The following is a 22,672-nucleotide window of genomic DNA, read 5'->3' as shown; positions in this document are numbered from 1 at the left end:
AACCTTTAAAAAAAACCCCGAACCTCAAATAAAACAAAACCCAAACGAAAACACAGAATAAAATCCCCACACCAAAATCAAAACCAACTCTCCTCCAAAATCCCCAAGGAAACAACAAACACCTCCACCACCCCTGCCTTTTTCTTAGAGGCTAGAACAAGAAAATCTAAAACTCCTTAAAACTCCTCTAAGCCCCTGGGAGATGAAGTGTCTGTGCTATTAGTTCTGAGAGAAGCTTATCTAACACGGCTGATCATTTGCAAATGCACCTATAAATTGACAAAAGCAGACCCAAACTGCATGAGCCCACTCTGATCTCTCCCACTACACACAAGTTTTCCACTTCAGTCTAACCTCACCAAGAGCTCTCTCATCCCTTGTTCCAAACATATGTAAATTTCCCACAATACAGTGATAATAAAATTTTATTGCTTTCTCTAGAATATTATGTTAGGTACTATGCAATAGAAAGAATCAAATAATTTAAAATTCTTAAGCAGGAAACACTGATTTCAACTTGTTCTGCAGAAAAAAAGGCACAGTTTTTGTGGTTGGTAATCCTTAAAAAGAAACACTTTTTTGGTACTAATCAGGTGCTCACAAAGAGACACAAGCTGCCTAAATAATTTGATAGGTTTACATTTATTCTTATTCTTAAATTGTATATATGCATTATGTTAAACATTATGACACGTGCTTTTTGATAATCACTGAGTATTAATTTTGTAATGATCTAATTAGGAGAGTTCAAAATATACACTTTCAGATAAAAAAAGATACATTGAAAATGAAAGAACAGGCTATTCTATACACAGAAACTGAAAAAAATGAAAGTATTTTCTTCATTAGGTATTGTGGAAATAAACATTTAACCACCACCGGTGGACCTTCCAACTCAAAAGCTGCAATGAACAGGGTGTTTGAGAAGTCTGCACAAAGTCAATGCTATTTAGTATGTTCAGTGACAATGCTGAAATCGAGATGCAATTAAATATACAGACACCATCACAACTGAGAGAGTGGGAGAAGCAAAGAGCACTGGCAAAGGGAAATTAAAATGACTGGCAAACTGAAAAACAGTCTAAATACAAAACAAAACTGGAAGAGTCAGGATAAAATCAAGGTTCTACAAATTGACTAAAATCATTAACAGTATAATCGCAATACACCACCTTAAAAGCCACAAAAACAGCCTTCTAGATTCAGCTTCAGCTAAAGGAAGGCAAGAGGAGGTATCAAGCCTTGGAGGTTACAACAGGTATTTTGATTTAAAGAGTGAGCATTCACTGTTCTAGCTACTCCCGGTCACTGCACCAGCACGGACATCTCTCTTTCAGGGTCCTAAGCAAGGTTCAAAATTCAGCATGAATAGGTCTACATATCAGTCTAATGTGATCCATGGAAGCAACCTAAACCAAGTCAATGTCTTTTATAAAACAACCTGTAACTTAGAATATCTGTGGACTTTCTAAAGAGGTTCATTAATCTAAAGCGAAAACTGCTAATCAGATAAAACACTGAAGACATGCTAATGTTCAGATCCATAAATTATTGCTGCAAAGAAAAAGGCATTACATACTCTCCATGTTCACTACAGTTATAGAACATTTAATGGCTTCAGACTGCAACAAGAGACAAGCAAAGGTTATTTATCCTTTTAAGTATCTAACTCTATGCCAGTCAGTATAATTAAGTATCAGAATAAACTGCCCAAGGAGACGGGAATTTCCATCAGGCAAGGCTTTAAAGAAAAGGTCTGGCAAACATCTGTGAAGAACAGAGTACAGCTTATTCTACTCTGGGGCAAATGGACGAACTGGATCTGCACGTCTCAACATTTAATGCATGCCTCACTGGAGGATGCAGTAACAAGGAAGAATTTTCTCTGTCAACAAAACCATACTAGTGTGCTATGATGAGGAACACATTTTTAATCTGTTCAGCAGAAACTGTCTCGGAAGGCTAACAAACAGGAGTCTGGACAATTTCTTGATATCCCATTGCAGCTCTATTGTCTGGTACTGCTACAATCAATGACAATACACAAAAGGAGACAAGAGAGTGCCATATAATCTAGCAGATGTACTAAGCCCTGGGAGAATAAGCATTCTTTTTCTGCCTATCAAAGATAATTACATACTGAAGCATGTTCTGCATGGTATTAAAATGGCTTTGGGCACTATTGTTGGATTCTTCTAAGAACAGAGTTAATTCTTACAAACCCCAAATGTGTTTCTCCTTTGGACTATTTATCTATGATCTACTTCCTGAGTTTCGGTCATGGAAGTTCTCAAGTATAATTAAAATTTCATTATGTTCTTATGTTCACAAAATATCTCATGCAAACCCTAAATGTTCTATCTGCCGTACACACTCTTACAATTTTTAAATTTATTTTATGATCCCAAGATGAGCAACTGAAATAAAAACACACATACCCTAAAGCATATATGATATAAACTCAGTTTATTAACAGGAATGTTATTCCTAATGATTTTTTTAAGCTCTCAGAAGACCTGAACACACAGCTGATCCACACAGCTATTTACTGGTTGCTAGAACAGCATAAGCATTAACTTCCACTGGACAAATATGAAAGATTAAGTCTCGTAACAACAGTTACTTTACTACATTCCTCAGCCAACAGCTAAGAGTGCACAACCAGTAAGAGCTAAATATTATATCAACTATGAAAGGAAAATCAAATCCTGCAAGTGTTTTTATTTTTATCTTAATATATTAACCACTGGAATAGTCTCACCCCATATATTTAGGCCATTACAGGTTTGGTTTTGAGAAGAAGAATGACTGTTTTTTTAGGGAGTGGCATCTTTCAACATTACTGTTAATTTGTAAGATGCACTGTTTTGTATGAACATTATTTCACATTAGGCCTCCTCTGCCTACAATGCATCTATGAACATACAAGGGGAAAACCCAATAACTAAACTACCAATCTTCTGTGCATTTACAGTCATAGAGATTAAACCCCACGAGTAGTTCAGAGACATTACTGCTTCGATAATAAGGTGGACACAGATACAAGTAAGAGCAAGTTTACGTAGCAACGTGCATAAGTGGTTTGACTGTACTATTGTACAGAAAAAATAAAAAGCCAAAGCTGCATGTAAAGTACAGTTAGTATTAGTTGTACTTGTTTGTACTAAGGACCACCACAATTATCTGAATGTTGAACACCTCTGGGTCTTTTCATACTAAAAGACACAGGCATCTCTGATGGCAGTGAATGGACACTCACTGGTCACACAATACTGAAAAAAGTGTGTGGACAAGAGGTATTTTCAATTAATCAAGACACTTCCATATCAAAATGCCACAAAAGCAAAAATTTTATTTTAGCTTCCCTTTCACCTTCAGCATCAGTAATTCCTTACATCAGTTACATTAGGGTAACAAATCTATAACTTTTTCATAAAAAGTTCTAATGTTTCAAAGACTATTTTTTTTAATTAACAGTTACATATATTTACATATTGAGAAAAACTGTTATTTGCCTTACAGAAACTTTTACTACTTCCTAAAGCTATATAATTAAAAATTATCATTGTTGATTTGGCCTGATCAATCTTTACTTCAGAGTTTCATGTTTTCATATGTACTACAGGTTTACTTTGAAGTTTTCTGTTGCTCAAACTCAAATTTTATTTTTACTCTATTGCCTATTGAATTTTAAATAATTTTCTAGGCTGAATCAAAATTATTACATTCTGGCAATATTTTGTCTTTTTCCTAATACAGGGGAAAGACTGCAGATTATTCAAGGGTCAGCTAAAGACTTCTGACAATCACTTGTCCTTGTGTTAGAGACAGATTGCATAACTGACTAACATTTTAACCATGTATTCAGTTTTTCTCAAAACATGACAAAAGCAACCAAACCATATTTATTATGCTAAAAAACTGAATACAGAAATATTAACAGCAACACTTAATTCTGCAATTTTATTTAGGATCTCACATTTTCAATATTAAAAATCAGTTTATATCATGCAATCCCCAAACCAAACCGTACATTTTTCTCATCTCACATCACAGGTTGTGCTAAGGTGGATAGCAAGCAAGACTGAACATAACAGTGCAAGCAGTTTATCAGCTTACTTTTTGGTATCAGTGTAATTAGTCCACCATTGTGATACCGTATCTATGTCCTTGGTCAAACTTACATCTTCCCCTAGACTTGAATTTTCTAAACAATCTTGCTTCCACTGCCATCTTAATCTCAAATACCAGGCAAGGTAGAATCTGATATTTATCCATATTTCTAATTCCTGCACTGGTGATCAGTCTCAACAACAAACAAATACTTGTTAGAGCAACCAGCTAAGGACAAACCTTCACCCAAACCAGTATGACAATGAAAGGGTTTTATGTGATCATTAAAAATGGAATGTTAATTTACTCCTTTCTAAATCAAATCAAGATTTGCCATATTTCCTGGTGATTAAATAGACACTGTTCACTCTTCTGTTCCCTGGAAAAACCTAATCATATCTTCTTCTTTAATGTTCTCACAAAAGAGCTACATATCTCTGTTTCAGAAGATTACCCAACTTTGCAGAGATTGCATGGTATGAGGGTTATATGGCTCAGCAGATGTAACTGCTACTATTAGAGAGGGAACAGCGTATGGGGATCAGAGGCCGATTACTGGAGAGGAAGGTGTCAAGACAGGCAGCAAATACTGAACTGGGCACAGGTGTCACTGATAAGGCAGTTCCTTTGGTAGCGGTTCCAGATTCCACAGCCACCCTGGAAACCACCACCGTTTTTCTACAATCACAGCAAGCAACAGAGAGGTGGTGAAGGGGAGTTAGAGAGTAGAGGAGGAAAAGTGGCCTCACAAGTAAACTCTTTATTTTGATCTTTTTTTCTTTTAAACTCAGATTGCAGAGCAATTTGTACGTAAAATTCAAAGCCTAGGAAGGAAGGAAGGAAGGAATTGGCACTATAAAACTATGACAATCTATTTCTATACATTCAAACCTACAAACAAACGCATTCCAAGCATTTCAAGCCTTACGTTTAGCAAAGAAACAGGGAAAAGGAAAACTTAAAAAATGACACATTGCAGAAAACCCACTAGTTTTGCTTTGATGAAAGTGAACAAAGATGAAAATTCGTTTATCTGTTACAGATTTTTAATTTAAAAATATACAAACACAAATAAAGCTTTTAAAACTTGACATAAGTCAGTTTTCCTAGTATGAGCAGCTGTTGATTACATCGTCAAGATTTTCCTGTGTCAAAATTTTTTTTTCAGAAATACTGAAGTGTCAACATAATGAGTTTATAAAGCCAGAAGATATATTTTAGGTTAAAGAAATAACCTAAAATCTTTACAAAATGTAGCTTATTTGAAGTTTATAAATAAAAAGACATTTTTTAATACCACTAAATTTCACTGCAATAGCCTTCCTATTCTTGCTGATTGTAGACCCCAGACATTTCCCACCTTTTCCAGTACTGAATGACACTCCAATTAACTTGACCATATCCCAAACAAGAACCAAAAAAGGAAAACCCAACAATTTCTCATCCCTTTACTAGTGAGCCAATTTCCTTTCCCCATTTTACTTTGTTATCTTCCTTTTCTAATCTAAGTCATTCATCACAGCTAGCAGAAACAACTACCTTTGCCTCACTTTACTGGGACCCATAAAACAAAATGCAAAGAGACTAAAAAGTCTGAAGTTTTCTACAAATGTTTTTGGAAGACAAACAGTTTCAAGTAGATGCTGGATCTTCTCATCTTTTCCTATTTTTTCATCTCTTCCTGCTTATATTCATTCATTAAGTGGTCTTATAGAGAATACTTCACAAAACAGCAACAGTATGACCACACACACACAGTGCCTCCTTTTCCAGAGAAGACAGTTTTAAACTTCATTTAGGAGATAAATGGATTCTCTCTCCTTAGGGCAATATATAACTCATCATTCACAATGCAGAATATTATTCTATCTTCTGTTATTCATTAGTACTACAGATAAATTTGTTTTCTATTGTACAAGTGTACTAGGCAGACAAAATGGAGAACTGGGTTATTTGCAACTTGGCTCCAGAAGTTTGAAAAGGATGGGATACCTCACATTTATAAATTAACCACCCTTCAGTATTACTGGAGCTTCCATATTCCTTCATTGTCCAACACTCAAAAAAGGATTGTACAATTTTTAAGCGGGCTCCCTTGTACAGAAGTCACTCTTAACCCTTCTACAGCACTTGGCTTTCCAGTCCTCCTAATAGAGGGAACAAGAATCTGTGCTACAAAGCAATAAAAGAAATTTGTGTTTGTTCATTGGTCTGTGCTCTGTCACAGGCCTTCAGAAATGTTTCATGTGTTTGTTAGAGAGTAAGACACTGTAAAATTAAATAAAATATGAATCATTGTTCTTGTGTACTGTTCACTAACTTACATCAAATAAACCCAACGCAACCGGCTTCCTTTTGAATTAAGTTGCAACTTACAATAAAAGGCATAAATTCTGTTCCCTAGTTTAATTTACAACTAAAACCATGTAAAACTTCTACTTTTTCTGCACTCAAGATACCAGCATAGATTCATAGATATGTCTTCCTGTTACAGCAAGAAAATCGTGATAGAACACATGCTCTTCGCTTCACTGAAATTAAATGGACATTAATATAATTTTATTACCTTTCTTGCAGTTGTTTTTTCCACCATGGTGCTATCACTATCAGAATTTTCAACTTGAACTGTTTTTGTAGACCCAAATTTGGGCATTTTATAGCTGTTTAGCTAGCTGTATCTTGTATCAGTGGGTTCATCGTGTGTCTGAAAAACAAACAAACAACATTATATAAATATACACACTGCAGTGTCATTTCAGGACAAATGTTTTTACTGCAGATGGTAGCAGAGCTGAATAGTACCCCAAGAAAGATGATTAACATGACACCTGACTTCAAGCATCCCACTCATCTGCAGCTCAAACCTTGGGGTGAAAACCCAAAAGGTCTAACATGGCTACTACTGCAGACAGTGTAATCAGAAAACCACCAAGTCAGTTGCTGAACTGCCTCATCCCTCTAACTTACTTCAGCAGACTTAACACTTTCGGGTATTTGATGCCTCATTGGTTCAACATTTCACTTCCTTTTATGAGTAGTAAGACTGGGAAGATGCACAAGATCATTTCCAGCAATGCCCTTAAGAGAAATTAAGCTTTCTAGCCTAGGAAACTGAAACACTGTCTACCCAAAATACTATGGAAAGATGGTCAAATCTTGGCCATTTGCTACCCTTTCTGCTGGAACAAGAGAGACATGTTGAAGAAAAATCTTCTAAAGCTTAGATGTGGAACAAGAAAACTTAGTTTTCACTGTCTAGCAAATTAATTATATAAGCCATCACTATATATATATGTATATAAACCTCTAAGAGCTCTGTGGTGTTTCATCTACAGAGTACACCAAGTGTCATTACAGATTCACATAATGGAAGGGGTCTGACTTGACTCTTCCACACAAGAGTCACTCTTCTTGCAAGAGTGCCTGAGAAGAAAGGTCATGTGAAAAGTAAAACTGCTTTTGACATCACTTTAAAGCTGGTGAAGTTTTTATGGGTCTTTTTGAACTGGTGTATTGTGTTGCAAATATTTACGTCACCACAATTGTGCTGGTTTTGGCTGGGATAGAGTTAATTTTCTTCATAGTAAGAATGGGACTAGTATAGGAATATGTTTTGATTTATGCTGAGAACAGTGTGAATAACACAGGGATGTTTTAGTTACCGCTGAGCATGCTTACACAGAGTCAGGGCCTTTTCTGCTTCCTATCCCTAACGCGAATAGGCTCGGGGGTGCACAAGAAGTTGGGAGGGGACACAGCCAGGACAGCTGACCCCATCGTGCTCAGCATATAAAGCTGGAGGAAAGAAGGAAAGCAAGGGACATTCAGAATGATGGCATTTGTCTTCCCAAGTAGCCACCATTACACATGATGGAGCCCTGCTTTCCTGGAGATGGCTGAACATCTGCCTGCCCAGGAAAGTGGTAAATGAATTCCTTGTTTTGCTTTGCTTGGGTGCATGGCTTTTGCTTTACCTGTTACAGGTAATTATCTCAGCCCACAAGTTCTCTCACTTTTACCCTTCTGATTCTCCCCCCCATCTCACTAGGGGGACAGTAAGTGAACAGCTGTGTATGGCTGAGCTACTGGCTAGGCCTAAACCACAGCAACTGGATCATGTAGTAATTTTAGGTCTCAGCTAGACATCATTTCAGGTAAGACATTTCTACTGTTGCTTTACAGTTAAGATTTTGGGATCAGCACATAGCAAATTTGTTGCTGTTATAGGACCAGGGCCAGTATTTTGGCTGGTATTTTCTCTTTGCTAGACGGATTAGAGAAAATTGTTTTGTACACCAGATCTAACACACAAAATTTTCATACTCAGAAAAATTTCTACACACCAGCTTACCCCATCCATTTCCCACAAGACCTAAACTATGGGAAACTCCTTTACAGAATACTTGGCTAAGATTAATACCATTGTATATAAAAAAAAAAAATCTTTCTTATTCTTCAAGAACAGGAGGGGATGAGGGGAAGGAAAGTTCAAAATGCTGAATCCTACAGTTAGAAAATTCATAAATGCTGCACTAACGCCTGCTCTTTTCCTCCCTTTCACCCACACCTGAGTTTTTACTGTTGGTGTTTGGTGTGGGTTGTTTTTAGTTTGGTTTGTTTTTTTTCACATTAACCACAAGCTTAAGAAAACAGGAAGAGCTTAATTAGAAACTGTCCCACATACAATAACCTGAATCTTGTCTCCGCTATGATCCAAGATACAACACTGTAATTCCTACTGTTCTACTCCTACCCAAGACAAAAGAAACATTAGTGTATACCCTTCATTTATGCAGTGACAATAGTATTTATGGAGAGTAATTGTTCATTTTTAATGGACAAAGCACACAGTTATTTGCCTTTTTATTTGCTTTTCGTAACAGTTGCAGGAATAGAAAAAAAGGGGTTTGGTGCAATGGAAAGTACTCTAAAATGACTCTCCTGTAGTTACCACACATTTCTTAATCCTAAAAGAAGCAACAAGTTAGTATCTTCAAAGACAACAACTACTGATTACACCATATACAGAGTATTAGCAGCAAATATCTGTTTTCGTGGGTTTAAAAAGAAAATACAAGTCAGAAACCTGCTTTTTGCTCAGTTAGCTTATCAAACCCTCTCTTTAAGTTTCATTTGCCACAGTTCCCATTGTATATAACATGATTACAACTACTTTAAAACAGATCAATGTGTGAAAGTTTATTATTTTAATCAAAATATTTCTCACTGCACATGCTGCTGTTTTCTTTCCTTCCTTTTTTCTGCTACTTGACTCCCTGAAATCACCTCCATTCCTATTTTGCTTCTCTTCCTTTCCTGGTTTGGTATGCCATTTCCTATACCCTTCTGGTACTGACAGTAAGGAGCCCACCTTCATGAGCTTAGTAAAATTTATCAGCTTAAGCTTAGCTCCATTCCTCTTTTTTGCTTCACCAGAAAGGGCTAAACCACATTACCTGAACAAGAGTTCCTCCTTCACAAAAGGGCCAGCCTCCCTGCATGTCCTTTCAAGTCTTACTGAACAGAAATAGCTTATTTTTAAAAGTGGTAGACAGGACGATGATGAAAACACTTTCAAAATAAATTTAAAGGTATTTTAAAAATAGTACAGTTAGCACAAATAATACACGAGTAAATGAAAACAGAAAGCATAAAATGTTCAAATTTTCTTCACCATATGATCAAAATTAAATGTGAATTCATTTGATTCTTGACCCCAAGCCAATTATGTTTTGAAGAGAAAACTGGTTTGGAAGTTCACTAAAACCAAATATCACATACTGGATTATTAAAGCAGAACCATCCCAACTTTCACACTGACACATGGCAGTATTTCCATTAAGTGTTTAGGTACCAGGTTGCCATTTAACAATCCCTGTGTGAAATATCTTTTGAACAGACACAAATGCTTCAAATATATGAGGAAACCCCTCACACATTTTTCATAAAGGGCAGATTTTTTTATTTCATAAGATATCATCATGGTCCAGAAATGTAAACAAACTATATTCAATCTATGATCACATATGATACATTATAATAAAACTTCGACCTGAAGAGGTGATTTTACTGACATTTTATTTCCATTTGCCTGCAGTTCAGTACCATTTCAACTCATGTTCTGAACACAGTCAACAAACATTTGCATTCAAAGTGAAAATGTAGAACATTAGCAGGTTCTTCCAGGGAAACCTAGATCTGTCTGCTTTGAGTTTCCTTCAGGGCTGTTTCTTAATGCAATTACTGGTTTATTAGGCAGTCTTGATGGCATATTTCAAATCACCAGAACCCTAAATTAAAAGTTAAACTCCTTATATTCAAATTATTCTCCTCTGTCACAACAGCAGCGCCATCACTTTTCATCTGACAAACAGGCACAGCTGTGCTTTTTCTCCAACAAACTGATTTATTTCAATAAAACATAGAATCTGCTTCCTACTAAAGAAGCTTCTCTGTATGTAAAAAAAATAATCAGATATTCTGATTTTGTTTGGATGTCTTCCTTGCACATGTAATATCACTTATCAGTGTCCTATTGTTTGAAATACTGTTAAACTTCTCTCAATCATTTTTCACCTAAAAAAATATTTTTCCTTAAAGTAACAAAGGTAGGCATTTTGACAAATCTACAGGTAGTGATATAAAAAGCTAGGATTATTTAATAAAAACCTACCCCAAAATACAAACAAAAACTCCCACCAACCACCAGAATTTCAGATATAACCAGCTACAGAGAATGAGGTATATAATAAATCTCTACTACCAACAAGTAACTATTAATTTGTGTAAGTTTACATCTAGCACTAATGAAAGGGCACACTTTTCACTTATGTAAAAAGAATTCATGCCATACTCCAACAGCGCTGCTGCCACTATCGTTAAAACTCTTTATGAGTTTTTTCTTACAGCCAAGTCTCCTGAGAAACTGAGGCCCACGTCTGTGTTACATGCATATGTATGAGTCACCAATAACTTTCAAGCCTGTATATGAATTTTCTTTAAATCTGAAAGCAGAGAAAAGTTTTCAAATACATGAAGCACTAACAGATTCCATAGAAAAAGGTGGCTGATGGGTAACAAATAATAATAATCTGTTACTGTTTTCCCCAAGGGAAAGTTTCAGTATGAACTTCATGCTATATTGCATGTAAGAAAACTCCACAAGATGGCCTTTATAAACAACTTCTTTTCCCCTGGTCACAGGGACAAGTTGCAGTTGAGACCTGCATATTACCAGCCAATCGACCATAAGACATAAATCTGTAAGAAATTAAGCATCACTAGTTCTAGTGCTCAAAAAACTGCTTGTTTCCTTTCTGATTTACAGCACGTGCTTACCTTCTTATTCCTGTGTGTCTTTCCCATAACACATACAGCAAAAGTTACATGATGCTTAGGGAAGGCTTTCTTTGGAGCCCTGTTGTACAGTTATCTTAAAGGTTAGTTGACTGCTATTATAGCAAATCAGTGGGTCACAAGACTGAACTTCTATGCGAATATTAGTAGCAGATAGCTTAATTTACAAGATAGTGCATTTATCCTTGAGCTCTAGAATGTATTCGCATTTAAAAAGCAGGGGATCTAGCATAAGGCAATCTTCTAAACTACCTCTGTTCTTCTCTATTTCCCATACCGTATTTCATCTGCAGAGGAAAAAAAAAAAGAAAAATATCCCTCTCTTCCAATAGGGATTTACTCCAGACTGGGAAACAGTGAATCAACTGTACAAAATTTCTGCTATAAATATTTGACAGGAGTGCTTCAGAATGTTTTGCTAAAATTAAACTTATGAAAATGACAGCTAAAGCTAGATTTACATTAGCAAGAAGTACAGAATTATCAAGAATGGATCTGTAGAGTGGAACAGCTGGTAACAGAAATTCAGATTTACACTAGGCACATTTGGCAGTTTTGCTCTAGACTAGTTCTAGCGCAGTCCCATGTACTAAACACACACTAAAGGCTGGAGCACATTCAACACATTCCTGAACACATCTCTTGGCCTAAAGCAGAAGGAATCAAGCTCTGAAGCCATTGCATAGAGCAAGCTAAACTACACTGAGGAAATATAAAGGATAGTCACTCTAAAGGTGTATTCCTGATTCAAACTAAGACACTAACATAGATTTCCTCTTAGCAATCTCCTCCCTCCCCAAAACTTTGCCTCTTCCAAGTGTATTTAGAAATGACTGGTATGATCTAGGTGTCAAAGCTATTAAGAGTCTATTACAGACAGGAAAAAAAGTTGGTGGATGAATATAGGAAAGAGACATCTAAAAACAGATGAACTGCAGGAAAGGCAGGCAAAAGCCAGCATTACATATTCTGTTCAGAGAAAGCCAGCTGGCCAGCCCGTATGTACATACTGGCTAATTAAGAAGTATGTAGGTAGCTCCCACCTAGCCATGCCAAATGTTATCTGTATTCTGGTGGGAGTGTCAAAGGCAGCTGAGGTTAATGCACTGGGAGAAGGGGACTGGGTATAATACAAAGGACCAAAAATCCAGAGAAAATTGGGCTTTTTAAATACTGTAAGGAGCAGAGTTTAAGCAAAAATATACTAACAAAAAGATGTTCATTTAACTAAGTTTAACACTCTTTGTGTTCTTTTTTTTTTATCAGGAAAGTTTATTTTTCTTATCGCTTCAGTGTTTTATTTCACAATAAAAGCATACTTCAGCAAACAACTTAGAGAAGTGACTTCTTTCCAAAAGAGAGGTTAACAAATTCCAGCATTACTAGTGCTAAATGAAACATTGTGACGGAAGATGTAGCAGCATTGTCAATTATTTTTTCTTACAGAACTCAGTGCTTCTATACAGACAGTTACTCAACCATAACCTACACCTACACAATGAAACAGCTCCTGGTCAGACCACAACACATGTGCTTATCAGATCAGCATCTACCTTTTAACCTACACTCTCCAGTAGGAAAAAAAAAAGGCTTGAGATAGAACAAGAGTTTATTTGGGATATTTTGTTTAGAGGCTGGGGATATGCTGTTTGGAGGCACAAGGACAAGAATTTGGGAATGTGGGGAAAGAGGCCATTCAGGTAGAATACACAATAGGAGGGTAGAAAAGTCGAGTAGCACAGAGTCAGGCTTTTCTGGCTTGGTAATTTAACCACCACATGGTATGAAAAGAACATCAATATTTTTACCTGATATTTCCCACATACAAGAATGCCCGTGAAGACTAAAGCTTCAGATTAGTTAAATGAGAGGATGTAACTGTGATGAGAAAGCAACAGAAAGAAAAGAGAGGACAAGAAAGGATTGTACTTGGGAGGAAAGCACAGGAGACTCCATGATCAACACAGGAATTTTTTTCCCAGAACATGGAACACAAACCAAAATTCTTCAGTCCTGCCATTCCTGTGGCCCTGTAAAAAACCACAAATGTTCCATCTCCTAGTTTTAATGAAGAATGACAAGCTTACTACTGCTGTCAGTTTTCCATTACCTCCTTGGACAGACATATTTGTAGAAACAGTCTTAAACACTGTTGATGTCTCATGAGAATGTCAACGTGATGGTAAAGGATGGGACACTGCCCACAGCATGCATTTAAAAATCTCATTAGAACATTATACAAAATACTGTTCTGAAATTTCAAAATTTCAGCATGACTGCAGCCACAAAAGTCTTTGGATCAAGGTCTTCATTGCCAAAGGACTACATAAACACAGTTATTCCATAATTATTGCAGTTCACTTTATCTTTACAATAAGGACAATGAAAGGGATATTAAAGGCTTCATTTGAGCAAAAATAGTTTTATGTTTCTTGTGCAGAGTCCTATGAAAACAGTGTTACATGGATCCCAAAAAAAGTCTTCCTCCCAATCATTTAGCAACCCAGGGTGCTACTGGAAGCCAGCATTCATGTAACTGCTAAGTAGGATTACCAAAGAACTTAACTCCCAGGGTGCTAAAGTCAAAGTTTAGTAGGTACAAGATATATACACTAGAACGTTTTTTCCAAAAGTATTACACATATGCAGCTATAATGGACTAAACATACACTGCAGTACATCCCTACTGGCAAGCCCGCCTCCTGCTGCAGGCTAGAAGCATATTGTCTTTTACAAGCTTAAAGGAAAACACATTTTGCAAAAGAAAAGATTAAATAAGAGGCTATTTGTGTATGCTATACTATTTAAGACTAAATTTTTACCATCACCACTTCCTGTATGTGGTATGCTCTAAAATACCATCAAATACAATGAACAGAACAATTTACCAGGCACTTTTTGCCCTGCACTCCATGGTGTCTCACTGTACATGCAATTCAGTTCTCTAGCAGTAACCAGCAAACAAATTACTAAATACTACTGGCTTTAGGTAGCACACCAATTTAGTATGTTGGAGAGAACACTGCCTGAATGATACATGCAGTAGTTTTTATAGATGAAAGGTGACAAGAACATTTTTATTTGGAAAATATTCACAAGCTCTTTTCACACATGATTGCGACAGTTCAGTCCATGCAGATTCCAGTGTCAGAGTTATGATGAAAGAACTAAGCTCCAACACAGCCTCAAACTAACGGTGCCTAAGGCAACAGTCTGTTGCGGTATTAAGTGCAAATGCAGTACCCAGCATGGACATGAGTCACAAATTTGGCAGATTTTGCAGCATTTGATGATAAAATATGACAAGCCACTTTTGGTCCATAAGTGAGGAATTTTTTTTATTACAATTTTCCTCTAAGATTTACACAACATTTGAGATGGCTTTGTGGCTAGAACATGCAATGCTGAGATCACTTCTACTCCTTTCTTTGCTATACCTATTGTGCAACCTCAGTGCCTTACCCCTCCCCCCTGCAGCAATTCTCCCTACCAGATTTTAGATACACTAAAAATCAAAGGAAACAAAACACCAGTCTAACATAAACACACCTTTCAGAAATATATGGTGTGAGACAACTTGGATGCCTGTATTTCAGAGACTCCTCAGATCCTAGTTAATATAGGAAACGGATTACTAGACTCACTGTCCTATCAGACAATATTTCTACATTTTAATTTGAAATGTTTAGATACTTGAGATCCAAACATATAAGGATTGCACAATTCTTTCTGTAATAAGAACAATAAAATATGTGAACCCCATTTTATAAAAGCGTCTTTGAACAGTGAAACAGGAATGGGCAGTGACTACTCAATCTCCAGAATAGCTTTTAATATACTCTGAAGTACCTACTCAATGCATGCCAGACTACAGTACACAGGGCTAGGATGAAGTCCCTAAAAAACAGCTGACACTCAGGCAGCAAGAAAGATTTTCCAATACTTCAGCTGGAACTCACCACTACTTCCTACCAAAATAAAGAATATATCTCATAGTCTAGGAATTTCTACTAGGAAAAGCAAAAAATGAGAGGATATACAACTCTTTCCTATGCAGAAAAGAAACAAGACTCTTTGCAGGGGTTTTGCTGCACTTGCCTATATAGAACCTTGGGATCCTACCCAGAGCACCTTCAGCTCCCTATTTTAAGAGCCTGAGTTTACCTGTGCTTGGTTTCAAGTGTCAAGTTCCACACATTTCACAACACTCTTGAATTTATTTTCTGTGCTACTAGTAGCACCTTGACTTGTCAGCCTCTTTCAAACAAATACACTCTATCAAAGAGCATGATTGAATCTGTAGTTTTCTGATTGAGTTTTAGTAAGGCTTTTTTTTTTTTTTAACTAAACACATGCTTACCAAAGCACACAAGAACTTCATTGCTCATTGAGTTAAAGAATAGTTGAGGTCAAGGGACATCTGGAGGTCATTTAAGCGCTCCAGTTATCTAGTCAGTCAGACATTTTCAGCTGTACCTTACATAGACCAGGTTGAGTTTGTTACTTGAGCATGAAAAATATGGCAAAAGAAACCATGAAAAATACAAGTCTTCCTATTCTTGACTAACTGTTGGCACCTATAAATCATGCAGCAGTGTTTTACTGTGGAATAAGAAAAAAATGGCCCAAAATTTAATTTACAAAATCTTATTCACTGATTGAAAACACCACACCCCAACACGCCTTTGAGATTTGTTGCATGGATTGACTTGAATTTTAAAGGTAATACTGGTTTATAAGTTACAGAGAGATCATGCTTCAGTAACAGCTGTATCCAAGCAAGAGATAGTCCTCTGATGTCACAGCTCATCATTAGAAATACACCTGCAGTTCCTTCTGTAATGTTTTCTTACAACTACATTTACAATAAATGTCAACCAAGTAAGGACTGGAGTAGTGGTGGGCATCTGTTGCCTCACACACTTTCAACTAAAACTCCAAAATCTACCTGTCAAAATGAAACCAAGACATTGGTACTGATTTGTTTCTGAAAATAAAACCAAAACAATCAGATTCTTAGGGTATCTTACAACTCTTGGGTTTATTTGTACTTTCTCGGGCATGATCAAGCAATATAATATTCATTTGCTGAACATTCCTTTTAAGCCAGTTTAGTCCTTAATGCTTCTGCTTAGGCAGCACTCAAGGCAAAAAGTGGGCTTCAACTTTCTGTGATCATTCTTACTACTGGCAAAGGAAAACTCCCATAGCAATTGAAGAAACTTGCTTCTGTTGCTGTGTGAAAATTTTCTGACAACCTGTTGAAGTTCCAAGAAACCACTGACCAGAAACACACACAGCAAGTGGCTTCACTTGCTTCCAGAGAATCTACTCGTCACTCATACCAAGATTCCCTGCTATTTCAGCTTGCCTTGATTTCTACATTCTTAATGAGAAAGAAATGTCTAACATCTTTTTTTAAAATAAAATTTTAAAAAATCATAAATAAAAAAGAGTACCTATTCTGAACAACACCGCAAAACTTACTATCTATAAATCAAAACTGGAAATTAATAAGGGTTAAACTCCCCATCCCATCACAGACAGTAACTTATTTTCACAATACTGCTGGAAGATGAGAATGCATTACTTCCTTAATTTTGCAGATGGCAACTTCAGTTCACAGAAATAATGCAGGAGTTTGACCTACTTGCCACACCCATAACACATTACAGAATTTAGTTTTCACATTATTTCACATTAGATACTACTTTGCTAGACCATAGATACTAGTGACTTCAGTTTCAACTTCTGCAAGCAACTCCTCTTCCCTACCACTGCTGAAGGAAACAGGTATAGCAGACTAAAATCTATTATCCACAAGGGAGAAAAACACTTGACAAATGCTCATAAAAATCCTCTATCATACACAAATTTCAAAACAGGCTGAAAATTGGTAATTTTCAAGGTCAGTACTTCAACATAAGACCCTCTTTTCTCTTCCTGCAACCTCTTCTTAAGTTAGAGAAGTTACTTGAACTTCTGCAATAGGACTACTCTTGGAGCAGTGTCCTGGACTGCACCATTGCAATTTATCCCCAGAGATCCATCCAGTTCATTATTTAAAGTGGCATCTCACTCAAAAAAAATCAACTCGTGATCCCATTCTGCTACCTGAAGAAAGGCAAACAAGCAATGTCACTCTAATATACAGCAGACAGCACTTCCGACACAGCAGAACATAAAGGTTGACACCGTAGCATACAGCAAGAAGGCATGCAAATACGGCCAAGAAGCACTTGTTTCACTTTTGTAACACACTCCCATTTCCTTCCTTTACCTTCTCTAAAGTTTCCAGTTTCAAATAGATTCTGAGATCCTCCCGCTGCAAATGTCACTCCACACATTAAGATTATGAAAAAAATTAAAGCAGTTTGTTGCTATCAGACTTCTAAACTCGTATGGAATTAATCACTGTTTATGTCTTGCCAAGGCACTGAAAAAAAATCATAAAAACTAACGTTTTGACAAAATATCCTTGTAGATGCTTTGCCAAACCATCTAGTCTTGCTTGGCATGTAAGAGATAAAAATTACTAACGCAACATGACAGAGGAAAACAAAAGGATCCCAGCTATCTATATATGACCTTTAATGTTCTTCCTTATAAATAACCAAGCACTTTACCACCTCACCATGGTATACTAAATATTAAAGTCCAAGTATCCAAAAAGGTGTCATTTTCAAAGGACAGGACACTCAAAGAATCTGTTAGATGCATGGACTCAAAACCAGGGGAAACCTATTTGCATCAAGAGACCACCTCCAAAACCCCCATAAGGTGTTGAGAAAAGGTATGAAAAGAAGTAGGGAGGAGATGAGTATTTTCCCAGTTGACTCTTGAACATCACATCTCCTAGGACACTGAACTCCTTCCTGGCTTAAAAAAAAATAAAATAAAATGCTGCTATGGGAATTAATTTGATTATGTAATGTCATTTAGGGTGAAAAACAATGGTGACAAACATGGCCTAAACTGACAGCGTAGCACAACCCTGAAAACAGGTGACTGGGGAAGATGGAGCTTTGCAACAGGGATCCCAAAAGATTTATATAAACAGACAGCTAAAACAGGGAAGCACTGAAAGAAAAGGTCTCTGAAGGAACAAAAAGCAAGATCAAATACTATGATTTCTTCACATTTATTTTTGAACAGAATTAAAATTTCAGATTTTTGAAACTATGTTAGGTGCTTACTAAAAGAAATAGGGCCGAAGAACTGTCCTTACAATAGGTACTCTCTTGATTTACACCTCAATCATAGAGATATTTCTATTCAGGATAAACTTTCAGAACAGAAGTCCTACCAGTTTAAGATTACAGAATTAATCCATTATTTCAGATAAGTCTTTCAAGGGCTGTAGGCTTGCTTAATAGTGAAGCATGTGGATTGGATACATATTACAAATGAACTTGCAAAACTATAGCCTTAAGTAATTAATAATTTTCACAACATGATTGGAAAAACGCTTTTTTCTAGAAAAACATACAAGACTGGAACATTTGATATCACAACGGCATCCCAGATTGTATAAGAATGGCAGAACCTTTATCAATAAGCCAACATTATCTTGTAAAAAAGGCTGGTCATTCTACCACCACTATTTTTTCATTTATTTTCCTCTTAAAACACAAGAAAAGTGATGCATTCATAGCATTTAAACTAATATTTTATGATGAAACAAATTTAAACAACTTAAATTACCAAAGCTGAAAGTTTATGGAACTTGCATAACATAGACCAGGTGACATTTTTATCAGAGAATGGTTAGGAATTATTTAAAAGCACAAAACTCTCCCTGATTCTGAGAGGCTTGTGCTGAAGCTTCTTTTTATGTGTATAGGTACACATCTCCTGCCCCAAACTGGGGGGGGGACAGGACAGCGGGACACAGACACACAAGATGTAAGAAATTAAGGTTTAAGAATAGGGCATTAGTGACAAACCCGTACAAACAAGGAAAAAAAAAAAACAAACACTGCTTCTCCCCAAACTGGTGATAAACCTGACTCCCACAAGTCAGACACTGACTCTCATTTCAGTGTGGCAGGAATAGCTCCTACACAGTGACAAGGGGCGTCGTTACTTCTGAACCACACATACTATGTATACAGCATTCCTCCACGTGGGCCAGTAAGGAACTGCAACTGGTGCCAGAATTCAAGATGAAGCTGAAGGATGTGTTAGTATTGTCTTATTCTCAAGTGCATTTCTCTACTCTCAGATCAACCCTGTGTCTTTGCATGGAAGATATTACCATTACTGTTTTTACATATGGCTGGCTGTTCAAGGAAGCAATGAAACAAATAGAATGATAATGGTACACATACAATTGCTTGAATCAATTGTTTTTCTCCTTGAAAGGAATTCTGAGAGATCAAAAAGTTTCTTTTCTGATGTTATCAGTAGTCAAATGATAATTTCTGAAGAAATGCTCTTATTAATTAATATTTATGCTTTAGCTACTTTTCCTATTTCTCCTTCAGCAGTTGAAAAAAAGATCATTTCACTTTCAGTTTCTCACTCAAAAGCTTACTCTGAGTTGCAGGCACTGCAAGAGACTTTCTTCAAGCAAGTTCTAGTAAAGACAACATACATGTATTTGTCTTTTCTTTCTTACTAAAAATGCAGCTTCTGGGTTTTTTTAAGCAAAATGACATGCAAAGAAGTCTTATTTATGCAACCAGCTAATTAGTCATTTCAATTAAAAAAACCCCTAAAACTTCATGAAGAATCTCTACAGCAGAACTTAGTAGAATATGCCACAGCTTTACAAGACTACCACACACAGGCAGTACAAGAAGAATACATCCTTTGACTATTAAAAATGAAATCAGTCAGGAGAAACACACTATTTACAACATTTGGGAAAAACTTCTATTTCACTTTCGGAAGAAGAAAAGTTTCACAGTTTTACAATTTATCAAGCCTTCCACAACAGATTCAGCAAGGAATCCCAATAGACTAAAAAAATTAAGTTCGTTTAACAATATTTTACTCACGCTACTGGACTGAATTCTAGATTCAACTGATCATCACTATAAGCAATTTGCTCTAGCTGACCCTGCTCTGAGCAGGGGATGGACTAGATGACCTCCAAAGTTGCCTTCTGATTTCAACTAGTCTAGGATTCTGTTACATGAATTAGAAAGGCAGATGTTCTTTACCACAGTGGCAGTATGTCTACTGGCAGTTCTCTCCTCCTGCTGGTATGTTCAGCATATGAAAAGGTTCAAGTCTTCTATATTCTCCAGCAAATTATGCTATGTAGTCAGCATGTGAAAAGGTTTAAGTCTTCTATGTTCTGCAGCAACTTATGCTATGTAGTCAGGACAGCATTTATTTCAACAAAGACTTACACAGGTGGCTAGAAAAACCTGAGTAACTTGTGAGTACTGATGTCATACTCAAGTTAAAGCATATCATTAAGACAGCTGCATAGAATACAAACGTCATATTCCTATTGACAGACATACCTAGCTGTTGAAATAAACATTTACATGGAAAAACAACCTCACCTCTTTATTCTGAGATTCAGGCATACGCAAGCTTCCAGAGTGCCTGAAAGGATCTCCCTTTATTCTGGATAGCCTCTCAAAACAAAGGAGATTCTTGATCCTATAAAGAGGAAGCCTATTCTGGGAAAGAAAAAAAAAAAAAGTCATGCTTGCCCAAGAACTCTGGCTCTTAGGAGCCAAAGACACTTATTGCAAAATCCATTAGTCCTTCCTTTTAATCTATAAGTCTAAAAACTTGTGTGCTCACAGGTGCTTCCTCTTGAGTCTTTTTTAGGATGAGCTACGGGTTCAAAGGAAGCACCTGCGCAGATGTTTAGCATAATATAATACTCCCTTTAAGCTAAATGGAGAAGTGGAGTTGTAAACTTCAATTTTGATCTACTGGTTATTCCTTAAAGATGTAGCTAGATCTTAGATCTTTGTCAACTGAGACAGACTATTCCAGTAGCACTGTGCCTACCAAAGAAACACTTAAAAGCCCTTCTATCAGTCTCTGCCAAGCTTAAAATGAGCAAGCCTATTGCCAGTTAAGTTTAAATTCCTTCTACAGAAATCTACATTCCCTCTTGAAACCTTCACAGAATCATCTAGGTTGGAAAAGACCTTGAAGATCATCTAGTCCAACCATTAACCTCACATTGACAGTTCTCAACTACACCAGATCCCTAAGCGCTGTGTCCACTCCTTAACATCTCCAGGGATGGGGACTCCACCACCTCCCTGGGCAGCACATTCCAATGCCTAACAACCCCTTCTGTAAAAGAAATGCTTCCTAATATCTAGTCTAAACCTTCTAAAGATCTGCAAGACAAGAGATTTCTACTCTATACATTATCACTACAACCTCAGCAATTTCTATTTAAATCTTCATAAGCTAATGACAGTTTGCCAACCTAAACCCAAGAAAACCAACAACTTAGCTGCAGCACTGCCAGAAGGAACATAAACTAAAAACATGAGGCGGCCCTCCACTGTCTAAAAGCAGATGAACTGCCAACACCTACTCACAGTCCTTCAGCTTTAGCAGGGTTCAGCAGGGGTATAACAGTGTGCTTGAGTGCTACTGTTCCTGGGAAAGACCTAAAGGAGCAGATGCAGGGGAAAAAAAACTAGCTTCTTACTTACAGGTTCCCAGCTGGATAACAGAGGTTTTTATCCTGGCTAAATTGTGAAGACATGCAAAATATTGAACAGTCTTTATTGCCACCTCTTGGCCATCAACACATATCACAAAAGTAACAGAATAACATCACATGCTGGTTCTTTTACAGAAATAATTTTTCTTTGGGGGAAAAGAGACAATGAGGGAACAGACGGAATGGAAACTGAGAACAGAGAATAACCAGAATACTGTTTGAATACAACTATTTAGAGCCGTAAAACTATGGTGAGTACTGCAGTTAACCTTCATTAATGTTTTCCTATGTCATGTGGACAATCAAAAGGACTGGAAAGCAAAGAATCAGTTATTTTCAAGACAAAAGACATTATTTTTTTTTAAATTTCTTTAAAAAAGATAATCCAGCTGTCAAGACACCTGTCCCTTCTTGAAGTCAGAAGGCAAATGGATTAGCATTACCCACACTAGAAAGAGATTATCACTAAATGAACTTTCCATTTTCCCCTTGATCATTGAAGTAGTAGTAAGAACCCAGATGAGTAGGTTGCTGAACAGTGGAGAGGAC

At 36.7% G+C, this 22,672-nt stretch overlaps 1 protein-coding gene across 3 annotated transcripts in view; it reads right to left on the bottom strand.

The window, feature by feature from the left end:
• ANKRD12 (ankyrin repeat domain 12) overlaps nucleotides 1–22,672 on the bottom strand; it is a 67,524-nt gene that overhangs the window by 40,619 nt on the left and 4,233 nt on the right. Inside the window, exons 2-3 of one of the 3 annotated variants that reach the window (XM_074899204.1) lie at nucleotides 20,988–21,107; nucleotides 6,680–6,817 (exon numbers count right to left, since the gene is read on the bottom strand). In XM_074899204.1, coding sequence (XP_074755305.1) covers nucleotides 6,680–6,766 — 87 coding nt within the window. In that variant the 5' untranslated portion in view covers nucleotides 6,767–6,817; nucleotides 20,988–21,107. Of the gene's footprint in view, nucleotides 1–6,679; nucleotides 6,818–20,987; nucleotides 21,108–22,672 lie in introns of those variants that run through there. The other 2 variants (XM_074899203.1, XM_074899205.1) reach the window with 2 other exon arrangements.

Source organism: Athene noctua, chromosome 2 (genome assembly GCF_965140245.1).
Source record: "Athene noctua chromosome 2, bAthNoc1.hap1.1, whole genome shotgun sequence".
NCBI lineage: Eukaryota > Metazoa > Chordata > Aves > Strigiformes > Strigidae > Athene > Athene noctua.
Note: the sequence above shows the minus strand (reverse complement) of the source record. Positions and strands in the feature narration are given on the sequence as shown.